At 43.1% G+C, this 15,670-nt stretch overlaps 1 protein-coding gene across 1 annotated transcript in view; it reads right to left on the minus strand.

The window, feature by feature from the left end:
• Positions 1–6,827: 6,827 nt before the first annotated feature.
• LOC103363284 (ATP-binding cassette sub-family A member 1) overlaps positions 6,828–15,670 on the minus strand; it is a gene marked incomplete at its 5' end in the record, with an annotated part of 152,575 nt that continues 143,732 nt past the window's right edge. Inside the window, 2 exons of the mRNA XM_008289967.1 lie at positions 6,828–7,187; positions 14,947–15,190. Of these exons, the coding sequence (XP_008288189.1) occupies positions 7,038–7,187; positions 14,947–15,190 (394 nt within the window). The remainder of the gene's footprint in view (positions 7,188–14,946; positions 15,191–15,670) is intronic.

Here is a 15,670-nt window from a genome sequence, read left to right on the forward strand (position 1 = left end):
TCAGCCTACAGGTCCTCTGACGAACAATCTGAACAGAAACTGTCCAGATATGTTCAGTAGACGGAAATCCTGAACTGAAGAGAGGAAAAATTAGGTTAACAAGCACATTTAATTTAGTTCTACACCGAAATTTAAGTTTAAATTCGTTGATGCAACATTATAAGTGAACACAAACCTTCAAAATAACATCTGAAACCTACAATCAGTAGCTCAGATGTTTTTCTTTCAAGGAGACGCGAGTCTTGTTCAATGAAGGAAACTCTTGCAGAAAAAGTTGCTTCATTGGTTCTGACTTCCAAAAAAACGAAGACAAAGTTGTCAGAAGACAGAATTAACGGGTCATCATTGGTGAGCTGAATAAGTCCAAAGAAAGTCAATTGTGTCGTTTTAATTTACAGTTTTTAGGATCTCGTAACATTTCTTGAAATCAAAAATGAAGAAAACTTTCCGGTTCGTCTCCTCGCTTCAGATTCCACCACAAACTACACGAGTGAAGTCGGTCGAACCAGCAGAAGATGACAAAGAAAAAGAACAAACAGCGTAGAGACAGTCATTAAAATAAAAAAAAAAAAAACGAACTTATTTCTAAAATAAATCTTGGCAGACAGATGAAGAAGTTCTGAGGCGTCTGTTTGACTGCGATGAGATGAACTGAGACGTCGCACCAATTACCAGCGACTCCCGGCGGCTCATGAAAGGTTCCCCCCAACGCAAGAACAGCAACCTCGGAGCACCGGCGATGATTGCAGCCTGAGAACGGGGGATGGAGGGAGCTTTTCTGCAAAGCTCGCCTGTCGAGCAGATCATCGAATCTCCTCTAACTCCTGTAATCTTCCCATTCCGACAGACAATGCCTTCCATTGTACTCGCCGGCTCCACAGAGATCGAGATTGGCAACTTGTTCGGAGTATTTTCGTGTTCGGCGCGGGTCGATGAAAAACCCGTTATCAGCGTCAGACGCGGCCGGTCGCGACCTTCTCCCCGCCAGGTTTCACCGAAAAAGAAAAAGCTAAGACCAAAAATAAACGCAGCGGCAGAACGAAGCAGAAAGTGTTGCTGCCGGAGATGGAAATTGCTTCTGCATTACCTCTACGCTCCCTCTCATCACTTCATGCCCAATAATAACGCTCGCTGCACAAACTGCTGCTGCAAGTGGGCATTTCTTCTAAAAGCGGCGGCTTTGTTAGACGCATCTATAAATGTAACGCTCCCAACACCTCACTTCAGACCAACCAACTCTTCGTCTGACCAACGAATGTGCTGCCAAGCCGTCACTTTTCTTCTCTTAAATGCTCTTTAGCAAAGTTTAAACCTGCACAAAGCTCCAATCTGACGTCTGGATTCAGGTGGAACATGTGGAGAAACGCAGCATGAACTCTGAGGAAGGTGTTTACAGGTTAGTTTTTGAGTTTAATTGGCGGTTAAAGCAACAGTTTGGTGTGTTTTTGCAGACTGGCTGGTTCAAGGAGGAGTGGAGTCGCTGCATTTACTACCTTCTACAGAAGAAAACTGTTAAATCGGCGTATTTTGCAGAATCTTCCGGCAGGTTTAGTCGCTTTCTGGTTTTGGAAAGTGGAAGAAAACAGCACAGCTAATGTGTTGCTTCCTTTTATGAGATAAAAATCTAAGAAAAGTGGAAAATGCCAGGAAGGTTGACTCAGTTTTGGAGCATAAGTTCACTGCAAATGCAAGTCGAGTTTAAGCTGGTTCTCTGGTGCTTCTGTTTTCATGAAACCTGCAGACTGTTGGTATATTTATAGCTGTGGTTTGGTCGTATTGTGAAGGTTTTCTTTGTTCAGCAGCTAAATAATTTGTAATAAAACAGAAACGATCCAGTGCTTCCTGTTTCATTTCACTCACACAGTTGTGTAAAATGCAACCAAACGAATGTAACAACAAAAATAAAACGACCTAATTAAACCTCTCGGCCTATAATAATAAAGTATTCAACTTCCTCTGGTGGCAAAAGTACATCAGAGCTGTTGTGATGCCCTACAAGCATGTTGGACAATCAACAGATACTTTTGGCTTTCTGCAGTTTTTGCTTCATTTGGCTGCAGACTACGGTTTCAAAAACAGCCAATATCTTACTTATTACGCTGTAGTGTCCTTGGAACTGGGCTAAGACCAACGAATCTGTGCTTCAGATTTCAACTGACGTTCTCCACAGCACTAGAATGGTCTGACGGCACCTTTTCGTTATCATTTCCTGCTTTGGTTTGCTGCCATTTCTTTAGAACAATCATATTAGCTTAGCCCGGGATGCAGTGATGGTGTCCCTTCAAAATGGTGTTTCAGCACAGAGGTGACTATTTTCAATCAAATGGCTAACTGAGTAGAAACACAAAGCAGAGCTACTTTCTTGCGTGACCCAAAGCTTAATTAAAATGTACCATTTTTAGCTTATAGCTAGCTAGGAGGTTGTTGTTGCGGGTTCCTTTAGCAAAGGCAGTTTGCGCCGTCGAATATTTATACCCGACGTCAACATGCTAAAAGTCAGACTACTCCAACGACACTGAAGTTGTATGAAAGTTTGAAACTAATTTGAGGAAAAAATGAGCTCAAACTCCACCATTTTGTACCCAACAGAGTTAATAATGCTAAATGCTAAAGCAGCCCCGCGTTAAAAGGTCAATCTGGTTAGTTTGACACAACCTGATACCGACTACTGATTTTCTCGCTCGTGTTGCTTCGAGGTTGAACTTTAAGCTCACATTTCCAGCGCAGACCTTCCAACAGTTTGCTTTAAACCACATATAAGCTCAAATACGGTTCACTTAAACTTAAAAATAACACAATTAGCAGAATTTCCTGACATGCCAGCGAACCTAGCATATTACCAGCCCATCTGCTCGCTGCTTCGCGGCCACCTCCGCCGATCTGTGACGCAACCCCTGCTCACAAACCTCGGCGTCGCACGGGGACAGAAGGTGCGAGGGAATAATGGTGGGATGTGACAAGCAATCTTACCTGAAGACTCCCCGTTTTTATCGCCGCTGTGAAGTTCACATCTGACTGATTGCATCTGGCAGCGTTTCCCCGCGACTCTAATGAGGAAGGAAAGCTCAGAGGTGTCGGCATTAACACGAGATGCTCGGGTTGCGGCGAGACGACGCGCGACTCGCTTCCTCACCGAGACAAACTTAGTAAAACTAAGTGGCCATATTCATATCACACAAATAGCATCAGGTTAGAGCTAATAAAGAATCTTTTTTTTCAGAAACTTACAGAGAATTCTTGCTGCAACTTTCAAAACAAACCAGAAATCAATGCACAGAAGACGCTCGACAGTGGAGGGATTGTCTAATCCAGAGGCGGGAACGGAAAACCGTCTTTTAGAATCGCATTAAATTGCGAAATCTTAATGAATTATTGGTGAAACGCTCATGTTCCAAAACACACATTCTTTTTTTTTTACTTTGCGATACAGAAATGAAATTGCAAAAACAGCTGGTGTAACTTGAGGCTTTGAATCGGCTCGACGAAGAGTGAAAATAAATAAACAGAGAGCCCACACGCCGCCGTGTGACGGTCTGACGGGGAAAATGAATTCATTCTCAGGCATCTGGCAGACAAAACGTCTCTCTTTGCCTTTGAGAAGGAGCCACTCCGCTAAATGGGAAATAAAATGCCTTACCCAGTGTGGTGCAGTCTGTATGCCGGCGTCCCACGGAGTCGGTTAAAGGGACGAGACGTACGACAGAGAAAGAGAAATAGCGAAAGAGAGGCCGAACTGAAGAGACTTTCAAACCAATCACTGGCCGGACAAACAGAGCCGCGTACAAACATTAAGTCGCATTACAATTTGTGCAAATGTTTAATCACTTGTCTTGGCATGAAGCAATATTTAGTGCAAATAGGATTCATTATTCTTTACAGCGGGCGTAATGTGAGGACTTAGCACAGCATACAAATGATGTCAAGCTCTGGGACGGGTGGAGAATTATTTAAATTCTGAACAAAGACGTGCCCGGTGGTGGAGGTAAGAACGCGCCGCTGCTGCTTGGACACTGACGGGTTTTAACAGAATGTAAATGACGACTCATTACTGCACATAAAACATCCCTGAGTGACAGTTTGCAGATACATTCACAGGTCGGAGGAGGGATGTCCCGATCAAGGAGTGTTGTTTTGGTGTTTTTGTCCCGATTAATTGAATTTGCAGTCCGAATCTGATACCGATTTCCTCGACAACACAAACCTGAGTCTTACTGTGGGTTGTCAGGAAACTTTTCTATCTGAAATGTAGCGTGACGAGGACGGTAAAAACCTGTTTTCTACGTGCTAGAAAATGTGTTATCAATCAGATGTAGTACCTGGTTGTGCCACCAGGTGGAGTTACCGTTTAGTTTCAAACAGAGTGTTTGGACTCGCAGCAGTTAGGTGTTGGCAAGCAGAGAGCGTTGTAGGGGTTTAGCTAGCAGCAACGGCCACCACGGCAAAGACTTTGGTGGCGCTAGATGACCTCCGGAGGGTGCTAATGTGTTTAAAATGGTTCGATTATTCAGAATTAGCACCCCGACATTCTGCTCCTGCTTTACGACACCTGTGCGACTGCGGATGTAAACAAAGGATTTTGTTTTTGCTTGAAAAAAATCTGATTGGCCCTGATTTTTGAGATTTAATCGGGACATCCCTACTTTTTAACTTAGTTTGTGACACCATATTCGTACATTTTACAGGTATTCAAACTTAAACTGAATGAAACATTTTCAGTCGACCATTTGCTAAACTCCTGCCACAAACGGTCAAAAGCTTCGGAACTACAAACCTGCCAAGCTTAAAGATCATATAAATAATGAGGGTAGCTGCTGGTAAATAAATAGGTCGGAGAGCTGTGTGCTAAAAAATTTAAATACAAAAAATGAAACAAAAACAGTAGCATGTGTTGTTGTAATTTCAATGCGAGCTGCTGTACCTTCAACTAGCTAGCTCGCTACACTTGATATCAAAGATCTATAGGTTTAAAAAACAATAAATCATTGCTTGTAGTAAATCAAGTTACATGAATGCGAAGAGCAACAGAAGCTCGACAGGTTCAGCGACAGTAACTAAGATGGCAGGAGTTTAGCAAACAGTCGGTACAATGGTTCGTATATGACAACAACAGCGTACACGACTTCATATTACAAATAAAACATGCTGCGATGCAGGATCTTTAGCTATAAAATGGCTTTCAGCTGCATCTGGGCGTCTAGAAGGCACATTGTGACAGACTGTATTCACTGAAGGCTAGCGCTACCGGCGCCGATAAGTGGTAAAAGCTCGACAAAAGCGCCAACACCAGCGCGTCCTACTGAATAAAAAGGATAGTGAAAGGAAAAGCTGATCGGCACAATGGGAAGATTCCACAAGGCTTTTAAAATATCAACAGGCTGTCGGTGATTCTGTTTGCGTCCGCTTGCGTCGTTGGAGAAGAACCTCTGAATGGCGTCATGTTGCCTTTTTCCTGCAACACGTTCGACAGCCGGTCGACGCCGTGACCCTGGAGTCCGTCGCCCGACACCATCCACGGCTAATTGGAGGCTCGTTAACCGACTCCCGGCAAACAGAATGAACTCCTCCATGATTCTTACATTAGCTGCTCGCTGGAATCCTCGACAGATCGATAAACGTCAAGACATCACACGTGTTCTTCTGCTTTGAGAATCAGACCTTTACACATCATCATTAGAATCAGCAGCAAATGTAAAAAAAAAAAGAATATATATGGTTAAAGTGTTAAATAATCTAATCTGAAGGTCACGCCTGAGGTATATCCGGTGCTGTGCAACGCTCACAGGAATGATTTGGCCCGAACACCGTCTCTGAGGTCTGACAAGATCAGCAATATGTCCTCAGACACACCTGAACCGGACTCGTTCTATCATCCACGGCAGGAATCTCCTCTGGTCCAGTCGCTCACGACGTTGATTTTTCAAAATTTTCATCTTATTTCAAATGCAAATTGTTTTTTTTGTAATCTTAGGAAGTATTTTTAGAATCCAGGGCAGTGACTCGGCTTGTTTTTTTTCATGTATCAAGATGCTCAGGTTGAGAAAAGTCCAATTCTAATTCATTAACTCACGTCCAGCCTGTAAGGCAGCAGATCTGGAGAATCTCGCTCACCGTAGCCTCTGACGTTTCTCGTTAACCCTCTGAACTCCAAAACCTGCTTCCAGGTTTGAAACGCAACAAATCTCTAAAAGAAAACCTCCAATTTACAGCCTGAAGTAGAACGAATTGTTGGATTTTCACCTTTCCGACAGTCCTTGAACTACCCGTCTGTCCTTGATATCGAGATATTTCACCAAATTTCTTTTATTCTAAATATTTAATTTCAAAATTTGCTAAAAATCCACCATCTGAACCAACTAGAATCTGTAAAAAAACGAGTAAATCTGTGCTCTTGGGTGGAGTCATGAAGCCGTTTGTACTAACTAACCAACAAAAATTCATTTCTTGTATCCGATTTCGGCTGAACTGCAGGCTGTGTTCACCCAGAGCAGATAGACGACACGTATAGAAACAAACTGAAATGTAAGAAGCTAACTTTTGGTAGGTGGTACCAGTTTTGGAAACTGGGCACTTGGGAAACTGTTGTCTTTCGTTTTTTTCCTGACAATTTACGACTTTTTTTATGCTGCACAGAAGACGTTTCTGAGGTTTGTTTACTCCGAGTCATGATTGTGTTGGTTCCATAGAGGTGCAGGACTTTCTATTGGAGTAAAAAAATAAAAAAATGAAGCTAAAACTCTCAGAAATTGCTCAGAGTTCAGAGGGTTAAACTAAACCAGTCACGCTACAGATGGTTAAACTTTGGCAGAAGGTGTGGCCTCGGTGCGTTTGAGGACTGAACAGCCGAGGCACGATAATCTCTGATGCACTGTCCCATTGATTTCTGCAAAAACTGTGTCGCCGAATTCCAGTTAGAAACGTCTCATTTGTTCACCGAATCCATGTTTGTCCGTCGATTACACCCTTTGTCCTGATTAGGAACCCCCTACTGGAACCAGGTTTCCTGCCGACCCTCCGTCCAGTCCACTGCCTCCTCGTCGTCACACCTCCTCAGTTCTTCTGGCGGTCTTCATCGTCTGCAGCGGCAGCTCGTCCGACGTGTCCACCGGCTTGCTGTAGGCCCGAGAGTCGTCGTCGTCGTCGTTGTCGTTGTCCTCTCCGTGCTGGTGCTTGGCGAAGTTCACAAACACCTGGAATATCAATGAGGAGGAGAAGGTACTTAGAGGCGAGAGCGAAGATAAAACAACAGCTTCTTCTAATCCACACGGCGCTGAAGGGCCTGTGGACATTCCTCTACCCGTCTCATTCTGCCGCTGCCTTTTAAAACAAACAGGAGTAGCGGGCCGGGCGGCGGGGCGCATGCCAATGAGCCGCCAGACGAGAGCGGCGGAGCATCGAGCAAAGCGTCTGGGCTCACACAGTGAATGTCAGTTTGACATCTTTGACCAGCTGAGAAAGAGAATAAAACAATCATTCTTCTCTCCGTGATGCCCATTTAATGTCAGACGAAATCAATCCTATGGCGTTCATAAAAGGAAAGAGAGGCAGAGGAAAGAGAAAGGCTGTGTGGGTTTCATTGTGCTGTAAACATCAGCGGCGGCGGCGCGGCCTCCTTTTTATTCTCTTAGCATTAGCCGTAAAGCTACATGAAAACTTTCATCCCGCGGGGCGGAGGCAAGAATAAAAAGGCAACAAAGAGGATCATATAAAATGATAAGAGCATTGCTTTTTCATTAAACGCTGTTCGTTGGCTGCGCGGATATAAAAGGACACGTGAATTACTAGATTGCGTTTAAAATCTCCGAGGGGGGAAGAAAAATAAAAAGTCATCCATCAGAAACAGCCCCTATCTATTAATTCCTCCCTCATAGCTACAAAACCGGCCAAATCAAACGGCGAATAAACAAATAAACATCGCACCGGCCTCAGAAACTTTTGTTTTTGCGAAGCTCAGATAACAAAGATCCGTCCGCCAGCTTCTGTTTTTAATTAACCAGTGAATACAATCAGGAATCTGGTCATTGAAAGTTAATGAAATCTTTATTAGCGAATTGCTTTTTTATTTATTTATCTTTACAACAAAGGATGTAAATTCAGCCAATACGTGAGCAGGAGGCTTTTCTTCTTCTTTTTTTTTTTTTAAAGTTGTTTTTGTTTGACATTTGAGAAACACACCAGTTTGTTTTTCTCCCAGAAGTTAGATGAGATGATCGATAGCGCTCGTTATTTGCATGCTTCGGATGGAAGCTGCAGCCGGGAGGGAAAAGAAACACATTCCCTCCAAATAATAATAAAGCAGCACTTCTAGAGCCCGAGGTGAGCAGGAGGAGATAATCACGCTACACATCCTCCTCCTGCAGCACAACCTGGACGCTTCTGTCGACGTGTTGAAATGTTTTAAATGTTTTACTGCCGCGAGGCGCATCTTAAAACTCTGGAGAGATCTGAGCTCGCTGTGGCTCCCACTGCTACCAGTCGTTATGCTAAGCTAGGCTAATAGTGCTCCAACAGCCACTGATTTAAAACCACTGAAAGGTTTGAACAAGTTTATCCCAGATGTGGCTCGAGGAACACGACCAAGAGCTCAACATGTTTCCTCGGCCTCCAAACATCCCCAGATCTTGATGTGATTGAGTATCTGAGGGTTGCACCTGATCCAAAGAGGTCCAGACGTACCGGAGCCATGCTAACATATGCTATGTTTTGTGAGCTATTAGCAAAAATTAGCTGTCATTTGGAGTCGTATTATTTTTAAACGACAAACACAAGTCCAGCATTCATTGTCCTTTAGCTCTGCTGTCGTCTAAAGTTGGGATATTTGTTTAATTGTTTAACTATAGTGTAAAATTTATCTTAAATCCGTGGCTCTCAGTGTTGTTCATCATAAATTAGGGTTCTAATCCCTTCAGAAATGTTATTATTACAGCTGATATTTCTTTTCTTTAGGATGAACACTGCTTTACATTGAATCTGTGCTCCAATTACTGAAGTTACTGAATGTTTTTTACCTTTACTGTCATTTTTGGAAGTATCTAGAACAATTTAATCTTATTTTAAGGTTTTTTAAAAAAAAAAAGTAAAATCACAACAAACCATAAAAAAACTGAAATGTGTAAACATTGTTTGCATAAAAAAATCTGTCATTTTTATACACAGTATTTTTTTTTAAACAATGTTTGACTGTAAAATGAAAAGATTTTTTTTTAAAGAAGTGTTTAAATAAAAAAAAGATATAATTTTATGCATATTTACCTTGATTTGAAGGAAAAATTATGTATATTAAGGACTGGAAAATGGTAAATTTTTAACTGTTATTTTATAGGTTTTGTTAAATTCCAGGTAACATCGAATATATAAAAGTGTTAATTTACATGTTGAGTGTAAAAAAAACAAAACAAGAACAGGCCAAAACTGCAAAAAAAAACCCAACAAAATACACCTGCATCAAACATCTATGTTTACAAATTTGTTGTTTCACATTCTGTGTCTATTTTACTGTATTTAAATCCAGTAAAACCATAATTATTTTAACAGATATTTGCTTTTACAGTTGTCAGATATTTTAGATTTCCACCATTTTTTTACATATTTATGTTTTTTGGCACCATCGCTGCTGAATTTCCCTTTTTTAAAGCGTGATTTTTGTATTTTCAGTGTCGTAGCAACACACTGTATGTTCACAGACTGAACAATGTTGGGATGAATTGATGAGATTACAGTCGTCTGCTGTCGCCTTCAGGTTTATTGTGAAGTGATGATTTCATGCACATGTATATGGACTAATCCACTGTTAATATCGTATGTTATCTGTGTACGTTGTTCCTCAGGTGAATCTGGAGCTGGACAGTGAGCTGATTGGTTCCACTCATGACTCGTGTGTTAACCTGCACATGACTCTGATTCCAACACCAGAGCGCCACCTGTTGAACCCGAGCGTCTCCACGTGCGAAGCCTCCTGAAGCCGGCGGCCGGCCGGCCGGCTGTGGGGAAGGAGAGGCGGCGGGCTACCTCGGAGAAAGCAACGCCCGCACACCGCCGGAGGCGCCAGTCTGAGCGCCGACGCCACAGCGCCGGCAGAGAGCATCAAGGTCGCGGCTGTCGAGGCATCTCATCGGGGGAGAATGAGTAAGAGGAGAAGAATGACAGCGGCAACAAACACAGCGTCCGCCCAGCTCTGCCGGCCTCTGACCCGCCACCGGCTCGCCTGGGCCTGACGTGCTGAGCCATGCGCTGCATTTCATATCCGTCAGGGATGTGCAGGCTTTCCTTCTGCAGCAGAGCGGTGGGTTCAAGTTTCCACCAGGAGGAAAAAGGAGCTCCGGCTGTGCGATTATTTCATAACGTTCACTTTCTGTATTTAGCCGAGCATCCATTCATGACCTGGGCGTCATGCACCGGCGCCGCTGAGTGGCATTTTCTTAATAACAGATGGATACAGGCATTAATTACGGCGCGGCGGCTGCATTCGGGTGTTTATTTGGCGCCCACTGGGGCAGAACACAGGAGGGGAAGGACGTGAATCACCCAATTAACCTCTTCTATATATCAAAGGAGCCCTTCGCCGAATGTAAAACGGCTACTTTCACGCTCCGCCGTGACGCAACGCTCCGCTTCTGTCATCAGTTAGTCGAACAAAACAACTTCACAGCACAGTTTCCATTAATGGGGATGATTTAGGGGCCGTGAACATTATTAGGAGCGAGCAAAGTGTGATAAGGTGCAGTTTAAACCTGCACTAATTGATTTTTGGCCCTTTGGGGGCAGCGCGGCACGTTGACATATTATCGTCTTATGAAGCTATTACAGCGGACGCGTTAGCGAGTCAAGCAGGGAGCAAAAATAGCAGTTATTGAGTCATATTTCTGTCAACCGGATGAATCCAGGTCCTAAATACGTCTCTGTGCTCGCCGTCTCATCCGCCGATAGCTCGCTTTTTTTTTTTTTTTTGGGTGGTGCGATCGAGCCGAAGCAGATTTGTTGTTTTTTAACATTTTCTGGATCAGAAAGGTCGAACGCTTCACATTCCTGCCACAGAATCCCTAAAAACTCGGTGGAGAAAGTCACATCTTCCTCTCAGATTTGTGCCCGGCGCTGTCTGGGCCATCAGCATTAACGCCTGAGCTGCAGGCTGCGTGGATCAATATTAATTGTAGTGCAAGTCGGGTGTTATACTATAGGTCAAGGCTGCTCTCTATAAATCACCGGCTGAAAGGTGACTGTCTGGGCCGGTGCAGGTTCTCCAGCCCTCCCCCTCTCTGTTTTAATACTGTGACCTCGCGGTCCCGCTATGATTTATTTACTGCCTCTGATCTGGTAAATATTGACCAGCGCAGGATGCGGGGCGAGTTGACTCAGAAGTTAAGGGAGGAATTAGGCACGGAGGGAAGTTGTAGTGAGGACCAGCGACTTTAAAGCTAAAGCTACAGCGGCTAGCATTTAGTGGTCGACTAACTGCCTCCTGAGGGGCTTATTCTAGTTAAATATTACAGCAAAATGCAGTTTTACTACCACAATAAAGCACCGACTACCAAACAACAAGGTGTGTCTGAAGCATGTCGGCCTCGATACTTAAGTAGACGTATGTAGAAGTAAATAAAGACAATGAAATACCACGGGGGGTATCTGTCTGGAGTCAAAAATAGCATTACATCATCACAAACTGAGTCAGGTTTGGTCAAATTCTTTCCATCTAATTGGCGACTTCTGCAGCCTGAACTGGAACGTCCATTTTTATGTCACAGCCATTAACGAGGCTGTGAGTTCAACATTTTCTTATTCAAAAGTGAAGACGAATTTATATATATTGGTGGAAAACACGACTTAAATTTAAATGTATGTGCAGTTTGATATGATTTTAGTTTTGTGTTGTGTTCAAAACTATCACAACAATCTCTGGGATCAACTACGTCAAACTACAAGTATTATTTCTCATCATACTAACATTTCCTCGTCTTATTAACTTGTTGAAAAGTGGCACCACTTAGCTGTTTCCTTCAGTAATTATCTACGTCTACAAAACCCCACATATTATACATAATATTTTCTCCTTTACTTCATATTTCTAATAAATCTCACAGAGCTCACAGTGACTGAGGACTCACCTATGATAGAAAATACTGTATGGAAATTTAAATTAAAGTTTAATTTATGTAATGTTTAGTTTAATATTTAGTTGTCTGCATTAATCACATTTTTCAACACCTGATTTCTGGGTACATGTGAACAAATTCTTCTGAAATATTTGTTTAAATACTAAACTAATGTCCTATTTAGTCAGTTATTATTTTATTTATCTGTATCATATCCTCTGTAGGACACGTTTTGACCCAAGAATCAGCTTCACTCTGATTTAAACACAGCAGTGACACAAATGAGTGCATCTCAGTCGACACACTTCTGTCTGTTTTTAAGCGAACAAGAGGCTCTTTTCTTTTTTTTTCTTCTTTTCTTTTCTCTCCTCTCCACGTTGGAGTGGAGCGATGACCTTCGGAGGTCATCCTCACCTCCCACCTGGTCATCTGCCGCTGAGCTAATGGTGGGTTTGCAGGACCAGACACACTCGTACTCGCCACTGAGCGTCTGATTGCATCAGGTCTCTGAGGAAAACACAAGGTGAAGCCGGTCCACACTGTGCACGACTCGGCTTATCTCGCCAATCTGCTGCTCCAATGTACAAAAAAAAAAAAGAAAAGAAAGAAAAAAGAAATTGGCTGCGGGAGCTTGGTATATATCAGTCCAGATTTGGGATCAATACGGCGAGCTGGCGGCTCAACTATCTTGGCCATACAAAGTCAGTGTTAGACCTCATTGGTCAGTCTGACAGCCTAAATGGCAGACAACAATGTGCGGACAACGGCGGATCTTTAAATCTTATCCTGCTCCGAGCAGGCCCGCATTAAACGAGAGCACTTAAAATGCTGAATGCATTGATTGATGACCTAATGATCCGTTAAAGCGAGCTGCCACTCTGCAGAATTACAGTAGGAATCGCAGAATTACAGTCGGGAGGCGAGTTTGGAGCAAAATCGTCTCGGCCGCTGAAAGCTCCAACTAGCTAAAACCGACGCCGGGCTCTCACGCATAATCACAGACATTATTAAACAAATCCACTTCCACACTCGGCTCCACTTTTGTCAGAACAAACATCTTCGCCGAGTGCTTTCAGAGAGACTCCGGCGTTAATAACACTCCACTCAGGAGCTTCTCTGGTATGGATATATGGTGGAGCTGCAGCGCTGCCTACACATCGAAGCCTCTGTAAACGCCTGGAAATTAGATGCTGGGAAAACAAACAAAGTTGGGCCGAATAAAACTGATAAACAGCCTCAAGTGTGGAGCAGCAGTGTCACCACAACACCTCAGAAGTGTGCATGATGACACCCTGAATGTGGACGAGCCTCAAACCGCTGCTACGTCCCTCAGTCAGCTCTGGTCTCCGTCACACATGCCGGACGGCGTTTTTATCAGAGCTATCCTGATGTTCTGTCATTTTATATGACATTACTTGCATTTTTTAAAAAAAATTAGCCCTAATATGAAGGAAAAAAATGATGTAATTGTTCTGTTTTTACACGTATTTCAACATAAAACGTTGCCAGTAGATGTCTTTTTATGAATACGGAGGTGAGAATCTGACAACATCAGAGCCACGACAGATTTTAAATCGAATTCTTCATTTTGTGGTGATTTTTCATACAAAGTTGGACATAATTATCAGAATTACATTAGAGGTGATGCAAAAAAATCTGTGCTGAGGTCAAAGCTGGAGGAGCCTGAGGGCAAATCGTGTAACTTTGCAGAACTTTTTACAGAAAACTAAACTTAAAGTTGTGATATTTCATTAAAATCGCTCATTTAAACTAAAAAACAAACCGCTTGCTTGAACCAGATTCTGCTGAAGACAAATAAACACTCGGCTGAACTGCAGGCTGTGCAAAAACATGAATAGTAAAAAACATACGCCATGTGAAGCCAAACTGGAGGAACTTCTGGCGAGTTTATCAGTTATAAAATCAGTGTGTAAACGAAGTGATGCTGGTCAACATGTCGTCTGGATGAGCTTCCGCCACCTCTGAATGTCCCTCAGTGGTGCAGCTAACGTTAGCCACATTAGCCGCCCGACATGCAAACACCAAGAGGTCTCCTGCTGTTGTGGCAAATGTTAGCCACATTAGCTGCACTACAAGCTAAGGCTAAGGATTCTGCTACCATTGTGGCTAATGCTAGCCACATTAGCCGCACAGCATGCTAACATTTAGGACTTTTTTTCCGGACTTCTCGGCTGAACTACAGGCTGTGTAAAAGCAAATACAGTACATTACGTCTAGCTTAAATTTTTATTTATTTTGTGGGGCACTTGGAGGAATGTTGGATTTTTCTTACTTATTGAAAAGGTTGATTTCTTCTGATTTGGATCTGTGGCTGACCAACGTTATGGAGTGTGAAAACTAGCAAAATACGACTTGGCAGAAGTTTGATTTGCTCATTTCTGATGTTCACAACGAACTAATTAGTAATTCAAACATGAATAACGGTCCAGCAGATGAACACAGAGCAGGTTGTAAATATGATTAAATCTAACATTAAGTCAACGTCGTTTGTCTGAGCGACACTGGGATGGTTGGAAAGGTCAAGTTCTCCAGTTTCATTTGATATGTGCTTCACTTCGCTCTTATGAATACTTTGAGAGCAAGAGAGGAAGAAGAAGGGCTGGAAGGTGAACATTATACATAAAGTAAATGTGTCGACTCAACAAATCTCAGCTGAAACTTATCAATACTGCATCGAGCTCGTGGTTTAGTGGAACATGTTTTTATTCCTGTATCAGCTGAAGGGCTCGACTGTTCTTAAGAATAAAGAAACCTGATATTAGAGAGTGAAAAATGAGCATTAAAAAAGAAAGAAAACTCGACACGACTGAGCTGAGATGTTCTAAAACGTGGGCCTGACCTGGTCCAGGGTGGTCTGCGACACCGAGTAGTCCTCGATGCGAAGCCGGCGCTGGTAGCGGGTGAACAGGTTGAAGACGCTGCTCAGAGCTCCCTCAGCGAACGGCAGCTGGTACTGCAGAGTGTTGTGATGCTTCTCCTTCAGAATGCTGCCCGGAAAGTTCAGCTTGACAAAGTCCTCCACCGGCTTCAGCTTCGGCGTGGAGCCGCCGACCCTCACGATCAGCGTGTAGCCGTCGCCGAATCTGCAAGAGACGGAGGTTCATCAAGGAAAGAGGAAACACAAACGAGCTCAGGACTAAACAGTGTGTCGCACTGGAGGTACGGCAGATAGAAATAAAAGATCGGAGGAGCAGCTGAGAGCAATAACAACTTGAGGTCGACAACTTTTGCTCACTAGTGGATAAACTGTTCAAATACGAGGCGGTAACAACACAATCATCTGATCGATTTAAACGAAGCAGGAAAACCTAAAAAGACGAAGCCTTTAAGTTCAGAGTGGATGTGACTTCATTCACGTGGCTGAAACAGGAAATATCAATGTTTCATGTTGCCATAGAGACGAACTTTCACCAATTGAACCCCAAAACCTGCTGCTGGGTTTAAAAAGCATGTCATCGTTAAAACAATATATCTCCAAAACTCCACCATTTATTCCTCAGAAACTGTAAAAACTAACAATCCTCAGATGTTCAACTTTCCAAAAGTCCTTGAACTACTCATCA

Source organism: Stegastes partitus, unplaced genomic scaffold, assembly GCF_000690725.1.
Source record: "Stegastes partitus isolate 25-593 unplaced genomic scaffold, Stegastes_partitus-1.0.2 Scaffold648, whole genome shotgun sequence".
NCBI classification, from domain to species: Eukaryota; Metazoa; Chordata; class Actinopteri; family Pomacentridae; genus Stegastes; species Stegastes partitus.